The sequence below is a fragment of the Colias eurytheme genome, chromosome 15 (assembly GCF_061535395.1).
Source record: "Colias eurytheme isolate Ceu_HAF_F1 chromosome 15, ilColEury1 Martin Lab GWU primary, whole genome shotgun sequence".
Lineage (NCBI taxonomy): Eukaryota > Metazoa > Arthropoda > Insecta > Lepidoptera > Pieridae > Colias > Colias eurytheme.
In genome coordinates, this window is record NC_142994.1 from 10,158,166 (window position 1) to 10,175,833 (window position 17,668).

Genomic DNA, 17,668 nt, shown 5'->3' on the forward strand with positions numbered 1-17,668 from the left:
TTTTATTGTGAGTATCGTGAAGGTATCTTATGAAAATAAACGGGTTTGGTAAACATAGCATTCATATTTGTTTAATCAGTCACTAGTTACGTATTAATTTAACATTATTGTACTATACTCTTTATTGCACACACAAAGTTTGACAAAAGCTGGTTATAGAAAGCAATTGGCTTACAACATCAATGGCTATTAAAAGTACTGACCTTAGGCAAGGCGGCGAGGCACTGCTGCTTGACGTCCCACACGAGCTGGTCGCGCGAGAACTGCAGGCTCTTCTGCACGTTCAGCTCGGGCACGTGCACCCGCACCAGCAGCCAGCCCTCCTCCGAGCACTCGCCCTCCATTACTTTACGCCATCTGCAAGGGAATTGTGCTTTAAGAAAAGGGTGTAAGGCTCATTGTTGCTTGGTAGTTGGTATTGGAGAATTGTTGGATATCGAATTCGGAATCTCTCAGTATAATCAAAACGACCTAGTTACTGTCTATTATCCACACCAAAAATACAAAGATCATTCGTGTCTAAATCTTCTGTTACTATCTATTGCACGCCTCATAAGCGAAGCGTTGAGGTGGGTACTACTGTCACTTCGCGCAAAACATCTGATTTTTCAAACTTAAAATGTCTTTATGTATCATACATTGCACTTGTAAGATAATACATACACACACATATTAAGAAAAAACACTATTTTTAACGTTCATGATATTTTTGATGTCATTTTTGTTATTTAAACTAGTTAAAAAACAGTTTAAAAAAGTTCTGTCTTGGACGTCCGTGTGTCTGTATGTGCGGATCCTTTTTCTTGTTAACACGATAGCGACCGAAATACTTTACTAATCGAGTCTTTTTTTTTCTCTTACGCTTGAGTATGCTCAGGAATAGAACCCTTTCATTTTTCAGGGTCTGATTCGAGGTGGTTTAATTGTTATTAAATAAACAAAAATAATAATTAATAAATATTTATTACAAAAAAATTATGAGGCGTGCACTTTTGGATTTTCCAAATTATTTAGTTTTATTTTCCTTGCTAGTAGTAAGGGGGTGATGATATTTTAAAGCTTCAGTGTTTACCGTAAAATTTCTTTGGGAGTCTGAACTATACTAAAAATTGAAATGAGAACGTCTGTGGAAGTCTAATCGAAAAATTAATCAGTACAATAGGTATAACTTCCAAGAAGTTTTTATTCTACATCTATTTATAATTTCCTTAAAATATTAATCCCGAGAACAGAAATATTTATTCCATGCAAGGGTGTAGCGTCCGGTTCCATGAAGGAACCACAGATATAATACTATACAAGTAATATTAGGAATTCAAGAGGCAGTGGCGCCATAGTGCTTCTAGAAACAATCGCGATAGTAAATTAAACATGGCGACGACTTGCGAACGAAGCTATAAATCAAACGAAATAGCGTGCGAGATACATTGGATGTAACCGGTAATTCAATGTAGCTAATAAAAGCACAATATCTTAATACAGAATTGTTTTATTAGTTGAAATGTAGGAATAAATAGACTTTGTGTTGAGATTGTTCAATTGCATTCATTTTATCTTTGGTATTTTATATTCGCAAGACATTAAAGACTTTCATTAGAGGTTCAAATTGATATTTTCACATAGAAATCTAATCTAATATCTAATATATATTATAAAGGCGAAAGTTTGTAAGGATGTATGGATGTATGGATGTATGGATGTATGGATGTATGGATGTTTGTTACTCTTTCACGTAAAAACTACTGAACCGATTACAATGAAATTTAGCACACATATAGAGGGTAACTTGGATTAACACATAGGATAGTTTTTATCCCGGAAATCCCACGGGAACGGGAACTATGCGGGTTTTCCTTTGCAAACGCGGGCGAAGCCGCGGGCGGAAATCTAGTATAGATATATTATTAAGTAAGTTTGTATTATTTTTATGTAAGTTCATCCTATTAATATATATTAGAATTAATTAAAAATACGGGCTTAATTCATCAATTAGTAGCAATTTTTAGCTAAAAGGTAAATATCAAACTTATTAATATATGGTAACATAAACATCGAACTGTAAATTGCTTGAAAATCAATTTAACATACCTGTTTTTTGGTTTTTATAAAAAGTCAAGGTTACAATAATTGATAAGGGGTAAAAGACTATGACTATATACTTTTTCGTATTCATATAATTTTTACATGGAAAAAACTCTACGTAGGTGCCGCTTTCACAGAGTTACTTCTCATTTGTTTTTGAATCACAAATTCAAATCACATTTTCATTAATTTAAAATAAAAATCCTATAACGTATATCTAATTATGTTATATGTTTGATTTTAAGGAATATACAGAAATGTTTTTCTCAACATTATCAGCCCACAACTTACCCAATTAGTGAGATCGATCAAATTATTATCAACGGAATATAAATATCTATAGTTTATAGATATTTTCATACGTATAGTAATTTGATATATGATAAAGTTCCGATAGTTGTTTATCTTATAACTGCTACCAAATTAGGTATAATTACATATTTATGTACTACGGCACAGGAAAAACATGTGTGGGTGTGCAATTAGCAAAGAGATAATATTTTTTATTACTTCTTATGTTGATACTTATATTTGTTTATTTGTTTAAGTATCTATCTAATACGCAATGAATATTATTGAAGTCAATTTGAAAATAATATAAGCTCAAATACGTAAAAAAATTCTAACGTAAACTAAACGTTAAAAAGTATCCTATTATTTAGTGCAACAAATACACAATTTTGATAGACGTTTATTATTACTTTTTCATGTAAAAACTGTTGAAAATAATTGGTAAAAACTGAGATTTAAATATGTACAATAAATTGGTACACACAGGGTACTTTTCACCTGTATACCACTTGAACAAACCATTTTTTTATGTTTTTTAAAGTGGGGAAATCTTCCAAAGATACCCACGGCCCCCGGGGAAGGAGCCGTGGGTTATGTCGGATTCTTACCGACTGAAACCCCACTGTGTTCCGTCGAGCCGCTTTAATGATGGGGCCGCAGGTATTGGTTGGAATTTTTCCGCGACCACTAGAATAAACCCTGGGCTGATCTCATTTTCATTCAAGTCTATACTAAGTAATATTATAAGAAGGAAAGGTTTGTATGTATGTTTGTATGGTTTTCACACATAATCTACTGGACCGATTTTGATGAAATTTGGCACAGATAATCTTTAGACCCTGAGAAAGAACAAAGGCTACCTTTTATTGCGAAATATGTACCACGGGCGAAGCCGGGGCGGACCGCTAGTGTTTTATAAAAAAATGCTTTCATGGTTGCGTAACTAGGGTATACTATAATCATAAATAATAAAGATAAGCCAACTTATCTAAGCGTCTCTGTAGTGATACCGAAATTCTGGCGTTAACTGATAAGAAAGTTTCTGCTTACAAACTTTTATCGTCTAATTTTGTGGAATTTTCGTCTTGTTACAGAAATGTTTGATTAGGTTTCTTTGTAATAATACTTATTGCTCATATTGAACCTATTTATATGCACTATTTGTTAGATGAAATAGCGGCCGTTAAAATAATAATGACTCAAGTTATTCTAAAATGTTTATGTAGTTAAGAAGAAATTGACACAAACATCATAAAAAATGCTTGTCCTTCTAAAATTTTTCTAATTATTAATTATTCTATTTAAAGAGAGTGATAAGAATAATTTTGGCTCTGGTTTTTCCGTTAATGAAACTTCGACTCACAATGTCATGCAAATGTAATAATTATGAGTTTTCTAAAACAAATTCAATGTAAGATTAATTGCTGTTACAATTAATAAATAAAGCAATTTAGGACACGTTAAGATAAAATATGAAATAATGACAAATTGATTTGAACAATTAGGGTCACGCATGATAGTAGTGAGAAAATTGATAACATATTATTGTAACGATGAAACTTATCTATATTCAAATTGATAACAGTATTTTGTGGTCTACTATCTCTACATTAACTTCTTCATTTTCTAGATTGTACGTTTGTACGTCCATTATTAAGAGCAATTAAAAAAGGAATTATATTTTAATCACTTATAATCATCGTATCTTTAATTTATAATTTAAATCCTATTAATATTATAAAGGCGAAAGTTTGTATGGATGTTTGTTACTCTTTCACGTAAAAACTACTGAACCGATTACAATGAAATTTAGCACACATATAGAAGGTAACTTGGATTAACACATAGGGTAGGTTTTATCCCGGAAATCCCACGGGAACGGGAACTATGCGGGTTTTCCTTTGAAAACGCGGGCGAAGCCGCGGGCTGAAATCTAGTTTATCATAAGTCGTTAGATATAACAAACGTTGTAGCGAAAAAAAAACCAACCATAAATGAATACTGGGTCAGTCTTTGCGGTGTTTTGTAAGTTAAAAAAAATGTATACACATGCACATTTATGACAGTTTTGAATTCGAAGAAATTGCTAGTAGATACGAAACAATTATTATTTCTCTACATTTCAACGCATTGTTAATACTTAATAGGATCCTCAACTAAGCGACACAAGCAGTTCTTAAATATTATATTAATAATTTAATCAACACTTATTTATATGGCATTATGGAAATGCGAGATATATTCAAGATTTAATGATACCCAGTTAAATGTTAAAATACGTCAGAGCGGGCGGTATGCAGTTAGCGACCTTCAGTGGACATTCTGAATGGCCGTGGCGGTAATATGAGGTAAAAGGATCGATTTTTATTTATTTCTCTTATGGAGAGAAAGGAGTATAATTATAATCAGAGTGGTTTTGTGAGATACTGTATTAAATGTTGTCCTTTTTCGATTTGGTTTAAGTTTTAAGATATGAGACATTATACCCACTATTGTATGTACAAGTCCACAGTCATATAGATCATCATAATCATAATGGAACAGGATTCATGATGCTTACATCGTTTTTTTAATTCAGGAAAATATTGTTTCGTTATCATTTTAGAGTCATCATCATTACTAGTACCTTATTTGTTTCATTTCGTATTTTTTTTTATTTAAGAACCAGTCGTTTAAACTTTAAAGCAATAGTTTAGCCCACAAAATAAGACATGTGCACTGTGCAGGCAAATTCTGCTAAATAAATATGAAATTCACATGACGTCAAACCTAATATGTGCATATTTAAAATGAATAAGATGACAAATTACCCTGATAATCTTCTTCTTATATATAAAAATGAATCGCAAAATGTGTTGGTAAGCGCATAACTCGAGAACGGCTGAACCGATTTCGATAATTCTTTTTTTATTATATTCCTTGAAGTACGAGGATGGTTTTTATGTAAGGAAAACGTAAATATGTACCTCGGGCGAAGCCGGGGCGGACCGCTAGTAAACTATACAAAAAACAAACAAATGATTGACTGGTTAAACAGAACATAATACTGGTATAATCACTTATTGTTCCCAACACGCTACGTGAAACGTGATTTATCAATTTTCAAGTAGCTGGTAACAAGTGGATTTAGCATGTGAACTAATGTTCACATTGATTCATCATAATGGTGATTTATTTATCACTAGATTTCCGCCCACGGCTTCGCCCGCGTTTTCAAAGGAATACCCGTTAAGTTCCCGAACAGACTTTGGCATTTATAATATTAGTAGGATTTTTTAGTGTGAGTACGCGGTTTTTTCCACAAAAAGTCAATTTGTTTGCCCTTTTTCTAAATAATGTATCGCCCTTTTTCTAAACAAAAAGCATCCATGTTACTTCTTATAATATCAGCTTCTGAAAGTACGTAAAGCAAGTAAGCAGACTTAATTATAATACGATGTATCACTAAGATACCTCACACACTTTCTTATGCAATTTGCATAGTGGGTACCTTCAATAAAAGCTGTTAACTGTTACAAAGGGACAATTTGATTTATTAGTATCGATTGTTTAAACAGAAATTGAGAACACTTTTAAAGCGAAAGTGTTAAGACTTACGACTGCCTATTTTTTCTGGTTTATGAAAATATACCGTAGCTTATTCAATTTATAATAACAAGACCCAAGAGGAAAATAGGCAAACAATTTTCTCTACAAAATATTATTTTATTTTCTTTGCATATAAATTTTAATGGGAGTTTTGATAAAATTGTTTGACGAGGATTTATGGTCAAAAAATGTTGGGTTGAGCTTGATTTAGGCGTGTCACATACCGCTGACTGTGCGACGTTGAGGTATGCTTCATATTCGTAATTTTAGCTAGCTCGGTAGTTAAATGATGCTTTTTTTGTTTTATAAATTTACTAGATTTCCGCCCGCGGCTTCGCCCGCGTTTTCAAAGGAAAACCCGCATAGTTCCCGTTCCCGTGGGATTTCCGGGATAAAACCTATCCTATGTGTTAATCCAAGTTACCCTCTATATGTGTGCTAAATTTCATTGTAATCGGTTCAGTAGTTTTTACGTGAAAGAGTAACAAACATCCATACAAACATTCGCCTTTATAATAGTACATATTAAGATAAATTTAAACAAAAACATAAAATTAGATACTAAGCTTTCCGCCACTGGCTCTTAGGTGCTATTAGTTACGTTATCGTGCCATAATCGTTTAAATTTTCATGTATTCTTTTCAAGTTTCATTTTCTTCAAAAATATTATAGTCAAATTCTTCCCGTAGCTGTAGGTTTCAAATTTATATATACAAATCTACTCAGCCGTTTAAACTACATAACATTAGAGACAAGCAGATTTGCTTGATCCGCAATCCTATCTTAAGGTGATGAATTAATTTTTCTAACATTTACGGCCCTTTTCAAACCTTCGTAATTTTTATATTATTAAAGTTGTCGTGATGAAAATTCTTGACAAGAAAGTTCAATAGTAACACAATACGTCTACCGTTTTAGAAACATGATTCCATGATATTTTCTCGATAGAAAAAAAATACAAAGTTCTCATTGTTATTTTTTTATAATCTCTGGCATCTTCAAAATAACAAACGTAAAGTTACGACTTTTTGGATATTAACTATAAAATATACAACCTATACGTCTACCGATTTAGAATTTTGAAATATGCGATGGTTTTGAAATAAACAAGAAATACTTGAAATTAGCGCGCGACCAGCCAATATAGCGAGAGCCGCCCTGTACCTTCCTACCCCGATCGCTGCACGAGTCATTCCCGCTACGGCCGTCACACGGGGAACTTGTGTCGCTCGCGCAATCGTAAAAAAGGGTGACAACACGATAAGACAAAATGAGACAAATGGGGACAATAAAGAAAATAAGAAGAAGAAACATAAAGGTTGGAGAAAAAAGAATGCTTACAATTGGAACAAATTAATGAAGAAGTTGGTTTTATTTTAAATTTGATGATAATTGTATTATAGACAATGTTTGATATGTACCCCTGTTTTAAGTACATAACGAATGTGTAAGATTTTTTTCATTTATAGCATAGATAATCTTTTCAGAAATCCGGAATCCAGAAGGAAAATAAACCCACTGATTGTTCACAATGTGAACCCACTCCTTCGTAAGTACCTTTATTCAGTCAAATATGTATGTTATCAACGTTCTACTGGTTTTATCGCATGATTCCATTTTTAGCAAAAAGCAACAAAGTGCAAAGAAATAAAAAATCATGGTGAACTTAGTGGAAGTATGGCGGACGTGATATGGAACAGGAGCTCATTGGAGTAGTATTATATTTAAAAAAAATACGAAAAAATTTCAAGAATTACATTTCTTAGTAGGTGGTAGATAAGTATGTTGTATAAAGAATTTGATGTGGATATTTATTTCATTTATACTTACTACACCTGTGCGGGAAATTGCTTAGTACTAAAACAGGTTTATATTCATATTTACATAGTAATGTGAGTTTTAATTTCGAAAAATTTTGTGTAAGTATATTAAATTGAGTTCCTGGGTGATCTGGAAACACAATTGGGCCCGGAAGATGGCGCTGCAGTCACTCCTCCTAATCACATGAACCGATTTGGATGAATATTTGTGTGCACATTTCATTGTTGTGGGATGATTGGTTGATTCGTTTTCACATTAGCTAATATTATGTATTTTTGTTGTAAACTTAATTTAATGTTTATAATACATTATTATTGGTATAAATAAGCCAGTGTTCGTCTCACATTGCTGTACCTGCCTACCTACCCTACCAGGGCCTAACTTTGTTCTGGCTATTTTATTTTGTTTATTTGTAATGAATAATTACAATTATAATAGAGTGCAAAAAATAAATACATGCGTCAATATATTTTGTGTTTTTTTTAAAACAATTTTTCTATTTAAAAAAATATCATTCCGACCGCGGCTTTGCCCGCTTGGAATTAGGTTATATCGTGAATCCTGTTTTATCCCACAGAAGTGTTCAGTTCGGATAAAAAGTATCCTATGTGTAAATCCAGGCAATTAGCTATATTTTATCAAAATTGGTAATGTAGTCTTGACGTGATTAAGTAACAACTAACAAAAAATATACAAATTAACATCCAAAGTTTCGCATCAGTTTTACTGTATTAGTGATATCTTCCACTCTTGACTTTGACTGAGAAGAATTAGGGTTTATAACTTCTTTCAGAAATAGTACCTTTCATTTCTGGGCATGATGTAATATCTACGTCAGCATCAAATTCTATCTAAATCAATTCAGTAGTCCGCGTTATTGATTACCATTTCATTTTTTCAGAGTAACAATATTTTTTGTTATTTTAAAGATTATTTATAACCTGTATTATTTTGTAATAAAGTAAACATTACGAAATAATAATAATTATTAATAATGTCTAAGTAGTTGTTGGAAAGAAGATTATTTGTTTATAAGCAAGAAAATAAAACCAATAAATCAACAATTGAATAAATGTATAACAATATTATAACTGTATGACGACTCCATACATGTTTGTCCCGAGTCGGCCAGCGGCAGCGCGGCGAGTTTGCAAGAATGACTTCGCGCACACCCGCGTTCGCGATAGCGAGCTATTAGACTCCGCCCGCCAAGCAGTGGATTTTTTTTTTGTGTATCGTCTTAATACTATTATAAAGGCGAAAGTTTGTATGGATGTATGGATGTATGGATGTTTGTTACTCTTTCACGCAAAAACTACTGAACCGATTACAATGAATTTTAGCACACATATAGAGGGTAACTTGGATTAACACATAGGATAGGTTTTATCCCGGAAATCCCACGGGAACGGGAACTATGCGGGTTTATCTTTGAAAATGCGGGCGAAGCCGCGGGCGGAAAGCTAGTTTTAATATAATATAATTAATTTCGCAAATATGCGAAGTTATACCTACTTATATCTGGTATTTACATACTTAAAATATTCTTTTTTGCATTTTATCTGCGTTGGCATTTTAGATTTTCACACTCAAGCACCACTGGTATCAAGTATTCGACATTCATTTTTAAAGGGCAAAATCATTCTTGTGATTAAAAACTTTTTTGCATATTTTTCTTTAAAAAAAATTTTACGTTGACATTTATTTAAATGTAAATGTTTTTGCCTTTAATGACACTGATTATGATAATTAAATGTGAATTAAAATTATATTGCTAAGTAAGTAGGTACATACGTAGTACCTCATACTTAAGTAATTTTTTTTTTTGGTAACGGGGAGGAAATCTTCAAAAGATTCTCTCTTCTCTTTTGGAGGAAAAGAGAGCATGTGGGATTCTTACCCACTCGGCCGCGGCGGCCAAACCTCATAGGTCAATCTAATGTTTCAACTTACTAGAAAGTAGAAACAAAACTAATGTAAATACCATGCCAAATATAATATTTACATAGTCAGAGCTTTTAATAAATCTTCATTCCATATTATGCAACACCGTTATATTATAAATAAAATCAACATATTTAGACTGCACTGCCACTAAAGTCTAATAACCGATCTAGTTTAACTTCTGCTCAACAATTTGTTATGATGACCTGTTTCGTGACTTCGCATCGTTAGCAATGCAAATATTTCCCGTGGTACATAACCAATGCTGGTATCAAACTTTCATATTAGCGTTAACAATATTAAAAACTTAGATATTAAATACTACGTGTAAAATATGATTTATTAGTAAGTATCAAAAAGTTTTATTAAAATGCTTATCTACTATTTCAAACATCAATCGTCAATAATAAATTGTGTAACACCAATATCAATACAATGCTTCGTTTAAATCAAAACATAATACTTAAAAATATTTTTATATGACTGTAAAAAAAAAACAGAAGAAACTTTTACTTATTCGCAATTTCCCGCCACCACAGATTAGCCAAACATTCGAAACATTCAAAATTCGAACAGTCCTCATTGAGGCACAGATAAAGCCGCGTATAAACTAAGCGCGGCAAACCATCGAACATAGGCGCGCGCGGCGGCCGCGCACTATGTAGACGGGATCGCCGCGCGCGGCGACGCGAACATTGCCGCGCTCGAACGTGCCGCGGGGCGATCCGCTCACTGTCGGTTTTTGAGACCGCATCAAAGGAGCTTCAGGCGTTCGCTCGCGCGCCGTGTGGACGGTTTGTAGTTTTGGTGATTCGGCTCGCGCGGCGTCTACGTAAAAATGGACAACGAAAAGTGCCGTTTACTAATACAATTGTATGGCGCTAATGAATTTTTGTGGAACAGCAAATCCTCCCAATACCACAATAAATCGCTGAGGTATGATGTGTGGGTAGAAATCAGTAAGAAAATGGATATACCTATTCCTGACTTGAAAAAGAAAATGACTACACTTTTGGCGTCCTACAGAAGAGATGTTCGTGATGGATCGCCTGCCGCGCGCGGCAACTACGTTCAACTTAAAATATATCTACATATTGGCTCGCGCAGCAAATGAACGTCAACTCTGGTCGAACATTGGCTCGCGCGGCTGCCGCGCTTAATTTATACGCTTTACACAAGCGAGTAGATTATACACCCTTTTCAGTACAGTATATCACGTATGCATGGTACGTATAAATATTCTCATTTCATTTCATTTCTCACATTAGAGCTGTGAATACATCCCAGTATTGCATAAGGAGTGTAAATTCTTAAATGTGTCAATTGAGAAGATAAATAGAAAGGTACGGTGTGGAAATCTTGAGCATCGGTGTAACTTATAGTGTGAATGAAGAATGAAGATTGAATTAAACATGTTGATTTGGTTATTTGAATAAAATTACAGTTAAAAGCGGATGAACTTATTAAGAATAATTTTCGATTGATTTTCTATTCTGCTGCTGCTAATTTAATTAAAATAATTGATAAAAATGTTATGATTGATTGCGTGTTTTTCAAGTATTTCGTTATTTACCTACACGAGTGCTGTCGATTTCTCATAAATATCTTGTTTTATTTAAAGAGATCCTCTACGAATTTGGAATTTCACTTTTCGGGTCGTTGGTAAAATTACTCAAAGCTCACAAGATTCACGATGATATTAGCATATATTATCCTTGTACACAGCCATAAAAAGTATGATTTCAGAATACAAACAAAAAGATTAAAAGATATGGATTATTAAGTCATATATAATGTTAAATGATCTCATCCTTGTTGATGGAAAACTTGAACTTGGCGTGTTGTGAAACGTGGAAGCAAATTACATCAATTTACATGACATGCATGTATTTAGCATAATATTTATATGCATGCACTTTGTAATGTTATTTGAATATTGATTACATATAAAAGTCGCTGTATGAAGTAGTATGAAGGAATTTATAGTGAGGACCCAGACACGTCTGAGGGCTTTCATCGTCATATTAAGTTTTAAGGCGTTACCCGGCAATTTCGACTATGTTCAACCTCTATAAAGTCTGGTACAACATAAAGCACAATACCGAAAAAAATATATAAAATAGGATAGTCTTTGATCTTTAATTGCTCGCGAGGACTTTTTTCCAAAGTTAATAGATTTCTAGAAAAAAAATGTGCCGTGGTCATCGATTTTTCCGCAAATACTCTATAAACTTCGTAACCTGCTGACTTAGAGCTCTGAAAATTTTATGTTTAATAAATTATCAGTTACACAACAGTCCCTGACGAGGATTTTTTGTTTCACTGATTGGTATCTTTTTAAATACAAAATGCGAGGAAAAAAGAAGGTGCAGCGGGAGAGGTTTGAGATCCGTCAAGTATGGTCAAGGTTATTAGCGCATGTATAAGCCTTAATCTAATGTACTTATATATATTATGCGATATTTCGCGTGCGTGAAAACTCAATTCTGATTGATATAAACTATACTCTATTTTTTATATGTATGGTGCAAATAATCAAGTACAAATCCTACTAATATTATAAATGCGAAAGTTTGTGAGTATGTGTATGTGTGTGTTTGTTACTCTTTCACACAAATACTACAGAACCGATTACAATGAAATTAAGCACACATATAGAGAGTAACTTGAATAACACATAGGATAGGTTTTATCTCGGAAATCCCCCGGGAACGTGAACTAGGCGACTTTTCTTTGAAAACGCGGGTGAAGCCGCGGGCGGAAAGCTAGTAGTAATTATGCTATGTGAACATGCAAACCGTATCATGTTAGTTGGTACCTTATAATAATATTAAACAACACGCAATAAAACCTAATGAAAAAAAAAAAGATAAAGTTCGATATTTTTGTCAAATAATAGAATTAAAATTCATTTTATTCAATTACAATACCGCTTTAGTCATTTATTCAATAAAAATTCTAATTCATAACTTAAAGTAAACAAATGTTGAATTGAATAGAATATTAAAGCGACTGAATTATGTCACCAATTAACAGTCGTACGCGAAATGGGAAACATCATTGTTTTAAATAAACTTTGCGTTATTACGAACCAACTTTAATGGACTTGGAGTTTGGGCGTTGAATGTTGAAACTGTGTGGTTTGATTCATGTTTAAGTACATTTTCAGTATTAATAATTATGAGATTTTAAGCGAATACGGCTTAGGTAAAGAGCTTTATGTGATGTTTGTTTGTGTTTCTTGGCGTTTTGTGTAACTGGAGTAAGACTGCTATCGATACGTAGATATAATAATAACTGCTGAAGAATTCGCGTTATACATATATAACCAAGATATGCATTTCTTTTCTATTAATGTTATTTTTGTCATAATTCAGTTTGTGCAATATAAATAAATAAATACATAAAAGCTTCTATCCGTTTGACACATAGGCAGCATCTACGAAGGATCCCACGTAGTACTAACTAACACTGATGCATTTAAAGATATCTAGGCCATAACTACGATCAGAACTTTTAAGTCATAATAGAATCTGTACCTCCATTATAAGCTAATATCTATAATCTACACATTACGATAATTTTCGATTTATAAGTATCTACACGTGTGAGAGGACCGGCCTTGCTCAGCCCAGCTGTATTCGCTAACAATAGAGCTAATACAAAACACCGTATTATCGGTTGCAATAGTAATTATAATTGTGGGTATTAATAATTAGGCCCTGCTATTACTTGTGTTTTAATTGCATAGATTGCTTATGATTTATTGTATCGCACTTGGAACGTACAGAATTAAATAATTATGTGTTTAGGACAGTAGTTGGAATTATGGAAATTACATTTTAATTATTATTATAGAATGTGTAGCCTTCACTGAAAAGAGTAAGAAAAAAAATACGTGAGGCACTCGGGGACTGCCGCGGTATAAATAAATAATAATATTTATTATTTTTTATTTTTTTTATAAAACTATTGCATGCTATGCCTTCAAGCCACACCTCCGTGCCCGTCGGAGTGGGGAGCGTGAAGTTTTTTCGGGAATTTCTAGATTCGGTCCCCGCGTTCAAGGCCCGCGATAGAAGCTATGCAATAGCTTAAAAACATTCAATTGTAATACATAAAGTGCTATCTAAAATTATACTTTTTCTGTGTTTCCAAATTACATAGTTTGTCGTCAATTTTATGGCACATTTATTATTATTATTTATAGCTACAATCTTGAAATGCGTATCAAACGTACTACGATAGTATGAATAATTTAAGTTAATATCAATTTAATAGCTACTATCTTATCACAATCGTTGTCAATGAGCGAACCACTTGTCTTATCATAAGTACTTGGAGCATAAATTATCACAAAATTTTCGTGAAAACAAATACGCAATCTGTACGCAAACTTTGATCTTTGATAAAAAAAATACTTTATTAAACCTAGCTATGTTATGATTTAGGAGAAATTTTTCTAAAAAATGTTAATGATTCTGTATAAGAAAAAAAAAAAATAATGATGGGTTTTATTAGTAAAAACTTGAGTCAAATTTTTGGAACGACTGACAGATAAGTTTCGTTTCATTGTGTTTTGATTATTCAACCGTAGACGCCGCGGGCGGTCGGCGGTAGCAAAGCAATGCAATGCATTGCAATGTTTATAATTATTTATTGTTCAATTTATTTTCAAAGCTATACATAGGTAGGTACCAAATTAAAGTGTATCTTGACGTTTCAAATAAAATAACGTAGCTATAGATTTTCTTATACACGTATGAAAAAGTCAAAAGATATGGTTCTAATTGGAAAATATAAAAATAAGGTTTGTAATAGAGCCTATGCGTCATTTCATGACACAACATAATAATAAGACGGCCTAAGAAGAGATACTGTACTACGTAGATATAAAGATGATAAAAAATTAAATCGTAGACAAAAGGTACTTTGATTAACGCCGAAGGACATTCGTGTACAGAATGTGTAAAATATTTTATAAAATATCGTGTAACGTGTTATACTTAAAAGCATTCGATAGGATGATAATGAATTATTAATTTAAATATTTTGTGGATAAAAAAACTATGAAATACCTATACAAGGAAAAATAATTTGCAGTTATTTGTGAAATTAGCTAATCACTGCTGTAAGCACTAAGCTTTACCAAAATCTGTCTCTCGCATTAAATATCTGCAATAGCCATTTTTTTCAGCCTCTCTTGTATGCGGTTGTTATAAAAAATGTGGCAGTGAACATAAGCAAAATAGATAAAAAAAGGCATGTGAATTTCCGACACGAACGAAATAATGTATTTGCTGACATATTCCGAAAATTTGATATAAATTAAAAATATTTACATAGTTCACTTCCCCACTCGACTGTACGTTGTGACAAAAACTGAGAGCGAACTAAGTATTCGTACATAAATTGAATTGTGACGAGCCGATCGGCTCAACGAACCTTCCTGCTAATGAACTTATGTTTGTCAAGGTGATGAGAATTTTACACTTTAGAAGATTTTGCTTCGAGATTCCTTCAAAGAATAAAATAGATTACAACATCTCTCAAGGACTGAATTACCAATTCCAAGGTTTCTTAATAGTAACATGTTAAAAAATAAGAACGTTGTTATGTCAGTAATGATAGGTGATATTTATTTCAAATCGTACTTGTTAGTGATTTCAATGTAGGTAAGCACCTACTTACAATATTTCATAATTTCGAGCTTGCAGTGGTGGTTGCACACACATTTATAAATAAGAAGCTAATCGAGATGTTATAATTACTTTTCCGAACTGTATTTTATTTTCATTGCAAGATTAGCATAGATTTACGGTGCTTAACTTACCAAATATGTTTATACAGACATTGGACAAGTCAATATTTTAATGTTGATAAAATATAAATATCTAAGATAAATATATACTAGTTTATTCTTCTTTATGTTCAATGTGAATAAATGTATTCAAGCATATTATACTTACATCACCCCTATGTAAGGCTAAGTAGAGAAGGTCTTGACTTCCTACGCAAAAATGGACTATAAACCAAATAAATTTAAATGATACTTTTACGATACGATAATTACCTTATACGGCTGACATCACCTTCTTGGTACACTTTAATTAATTCATTTACTTTATTTGATACCTAATACATACTTAGCTATGGCTATACAATCAGCGAAGCTAATAGCACAATGGGGAACTAATGAGCGTGGCATAAAGTTTCTTTTTAAATTAATAGCGTGGATTTAATTTCCTTTTAACAGTACTTTTTCGTGCGATTTATACCAAAGTAGCTGTTGGAAAGAATTCTCTTTCGCTAAGTTAAAACGTTTCCTTTAAGAGCTGATCAGTATCTTTTAATTTATGTTATGGTTTATGTTGATATCCTGGTAGAAGTTAGGTGGATTTATTTTCCGTTTCGATCCGTTTTTAAAGGTTTAAGTAAAAAAAATATTTTGTAGTAGTTAGTAGTTACTCAGACATCATGGGCGGTGATTTCAATACATTTTATCTCCGTGTTCTACGCAGACTTCAGTGTTCGAAGCACCATAAACTTTACAATGAATAAAATGCGCTTTACATCCCTTATGTACTTCGATTTCTAAGCATTCAACAACAAAAGTAATTCGCGTGTTTCATAGCTTCTCAATTGTGCCGTGGGTGGACCGGTGTCGGGTGGTAACGACTCTAAGGTTTCACTGGACGGTGGGTACGGTTACATTGAAATTTTAACTCTGCATCCGACGTGGCAGCCTATCTTTCTATACTACCTTTAAATTATAATATTATAAAGCTGAAGAGTTTGTTTGTTTGAACGCGCTGATCTCAGGAACTACTGGTCCGATTTGAAAAATTATTTCGGTGTTATAGCCCATGTGTCGAGGAAGGCTATAATCATCACGTTAAGACCAACAGAAGCGAAGTAATGAAATTGAAAGCACATGATACCTAATCATATCCGCGTAATAGTTGGTAGGTATTTAATAGTTAATAGGATTTGCATAAGTAGTAAGTAGGTAGGTAGTACAATCATTTGTTAACGTCATCCGAAGTTCTAATAAAATGAGCAGTGTACTTCACATATCAAGCAATCATAATAGTTACTTTGGAAAGTTACATCATAATCTTACTTTTTTGTTTTCAACTAGTTATTATTTTGCGGTATTTAATTTCTAAGAACAGCACTTGTCGACAACATTTAAACTAACATGCTGTTAAATGTTAGAAAAATCAAAACCTATTGCGTATTCAATACCTACAAACAATTATCCGTATACCAGACCGTTACACAAACCTCAATTCATTCAGCCGTCTAATGCACTTTGACAATTTGCCTCGTTCCGTAGATCACTTCGTATCGAATATCGTGATACGGATCTCTAAATTGCGAGTATTGTTCATTGATATGCTGAACAAGTCAGATGTTATAAAGTTAGCTTGAGTATATAAAAATGTACGTTATGCGAAAGATTTCAATCCTATTAATATGTATTATAAAGGCGAAAGTTTGTATGGATGTTTGTTACTCTTTCACGTTAAAACTACTGAACCGATTACAATGAAATTTAGCACACATATAGAAGGTAACTTGGATTAACACATAGGGTAGGTTTTATTCCGGAAATCCCACGGGAACGGGAACTATGCGGGTTTTTCTTTGAAAACGCGGGCGAAGCCGCGGGCGGAAATCTAGTGTACTATAAGTACTATAGCATTTATCCGTTTCATATTGTTCAAAATCTTGAGCCTACAATTGATATTGTTAAACTTTAGGCATGTTGAATTTAATCACCAACAAGCATCCATTGAATATTCTGAATATTCAATACTTCAAGGCCATAGCTTTGAATACAACCAGGTATTACCTTCCTTAGAATACAACCAGGATAAACGTACTAAATTTTTTATAAACAGTCTTGATAACATTTAAAATTCCTTCCCCCTTACAT

The 17,668-nt window shown here is 32.9% G+C and overlaps 1 protein-coding gene and 1 long non-coding RNA gene across 8 annotated transcripts in view; one reads left to right on the top strand and one right to left on the bottom strand.

The window, feature by feature from the left end:
- Positions 1–17,668, bottom strand: part of Prosap (SH3 and multiple ankyrin repeat domains prosap) — a 150,750-nt gene that overhangs the window by 86,352 nt on the left and 46,730 nt on the right. For all 7 annotated transcript variants that reach the window (XM_090110484.1, XM_090110483.1, XM_090110486.1 and 4 more), the window contains one exon: positions 204–357. In XM_090110484.1, coding sequence (XP_089966610.1) covers positions 204–344 — 141 coding nt within the window. In that variant the 5' untranslated portion in view covers positions 345–357. The remainder of the gene's footprint in view (positions 1–203; positions 358–17,668) is intronic.
- On the top strand, positions 6,749–9,027 carry LOC149902552 (uncharacterized). Its single transcript, XR_016457531.1, has 3 exons — positions 6,749–7,325; positions 7,449–7,510; positions 7,585–9,027. It is a non-coding gene; the product is annotated as an uncharacterized LOC149902552 (long non-coding RNA).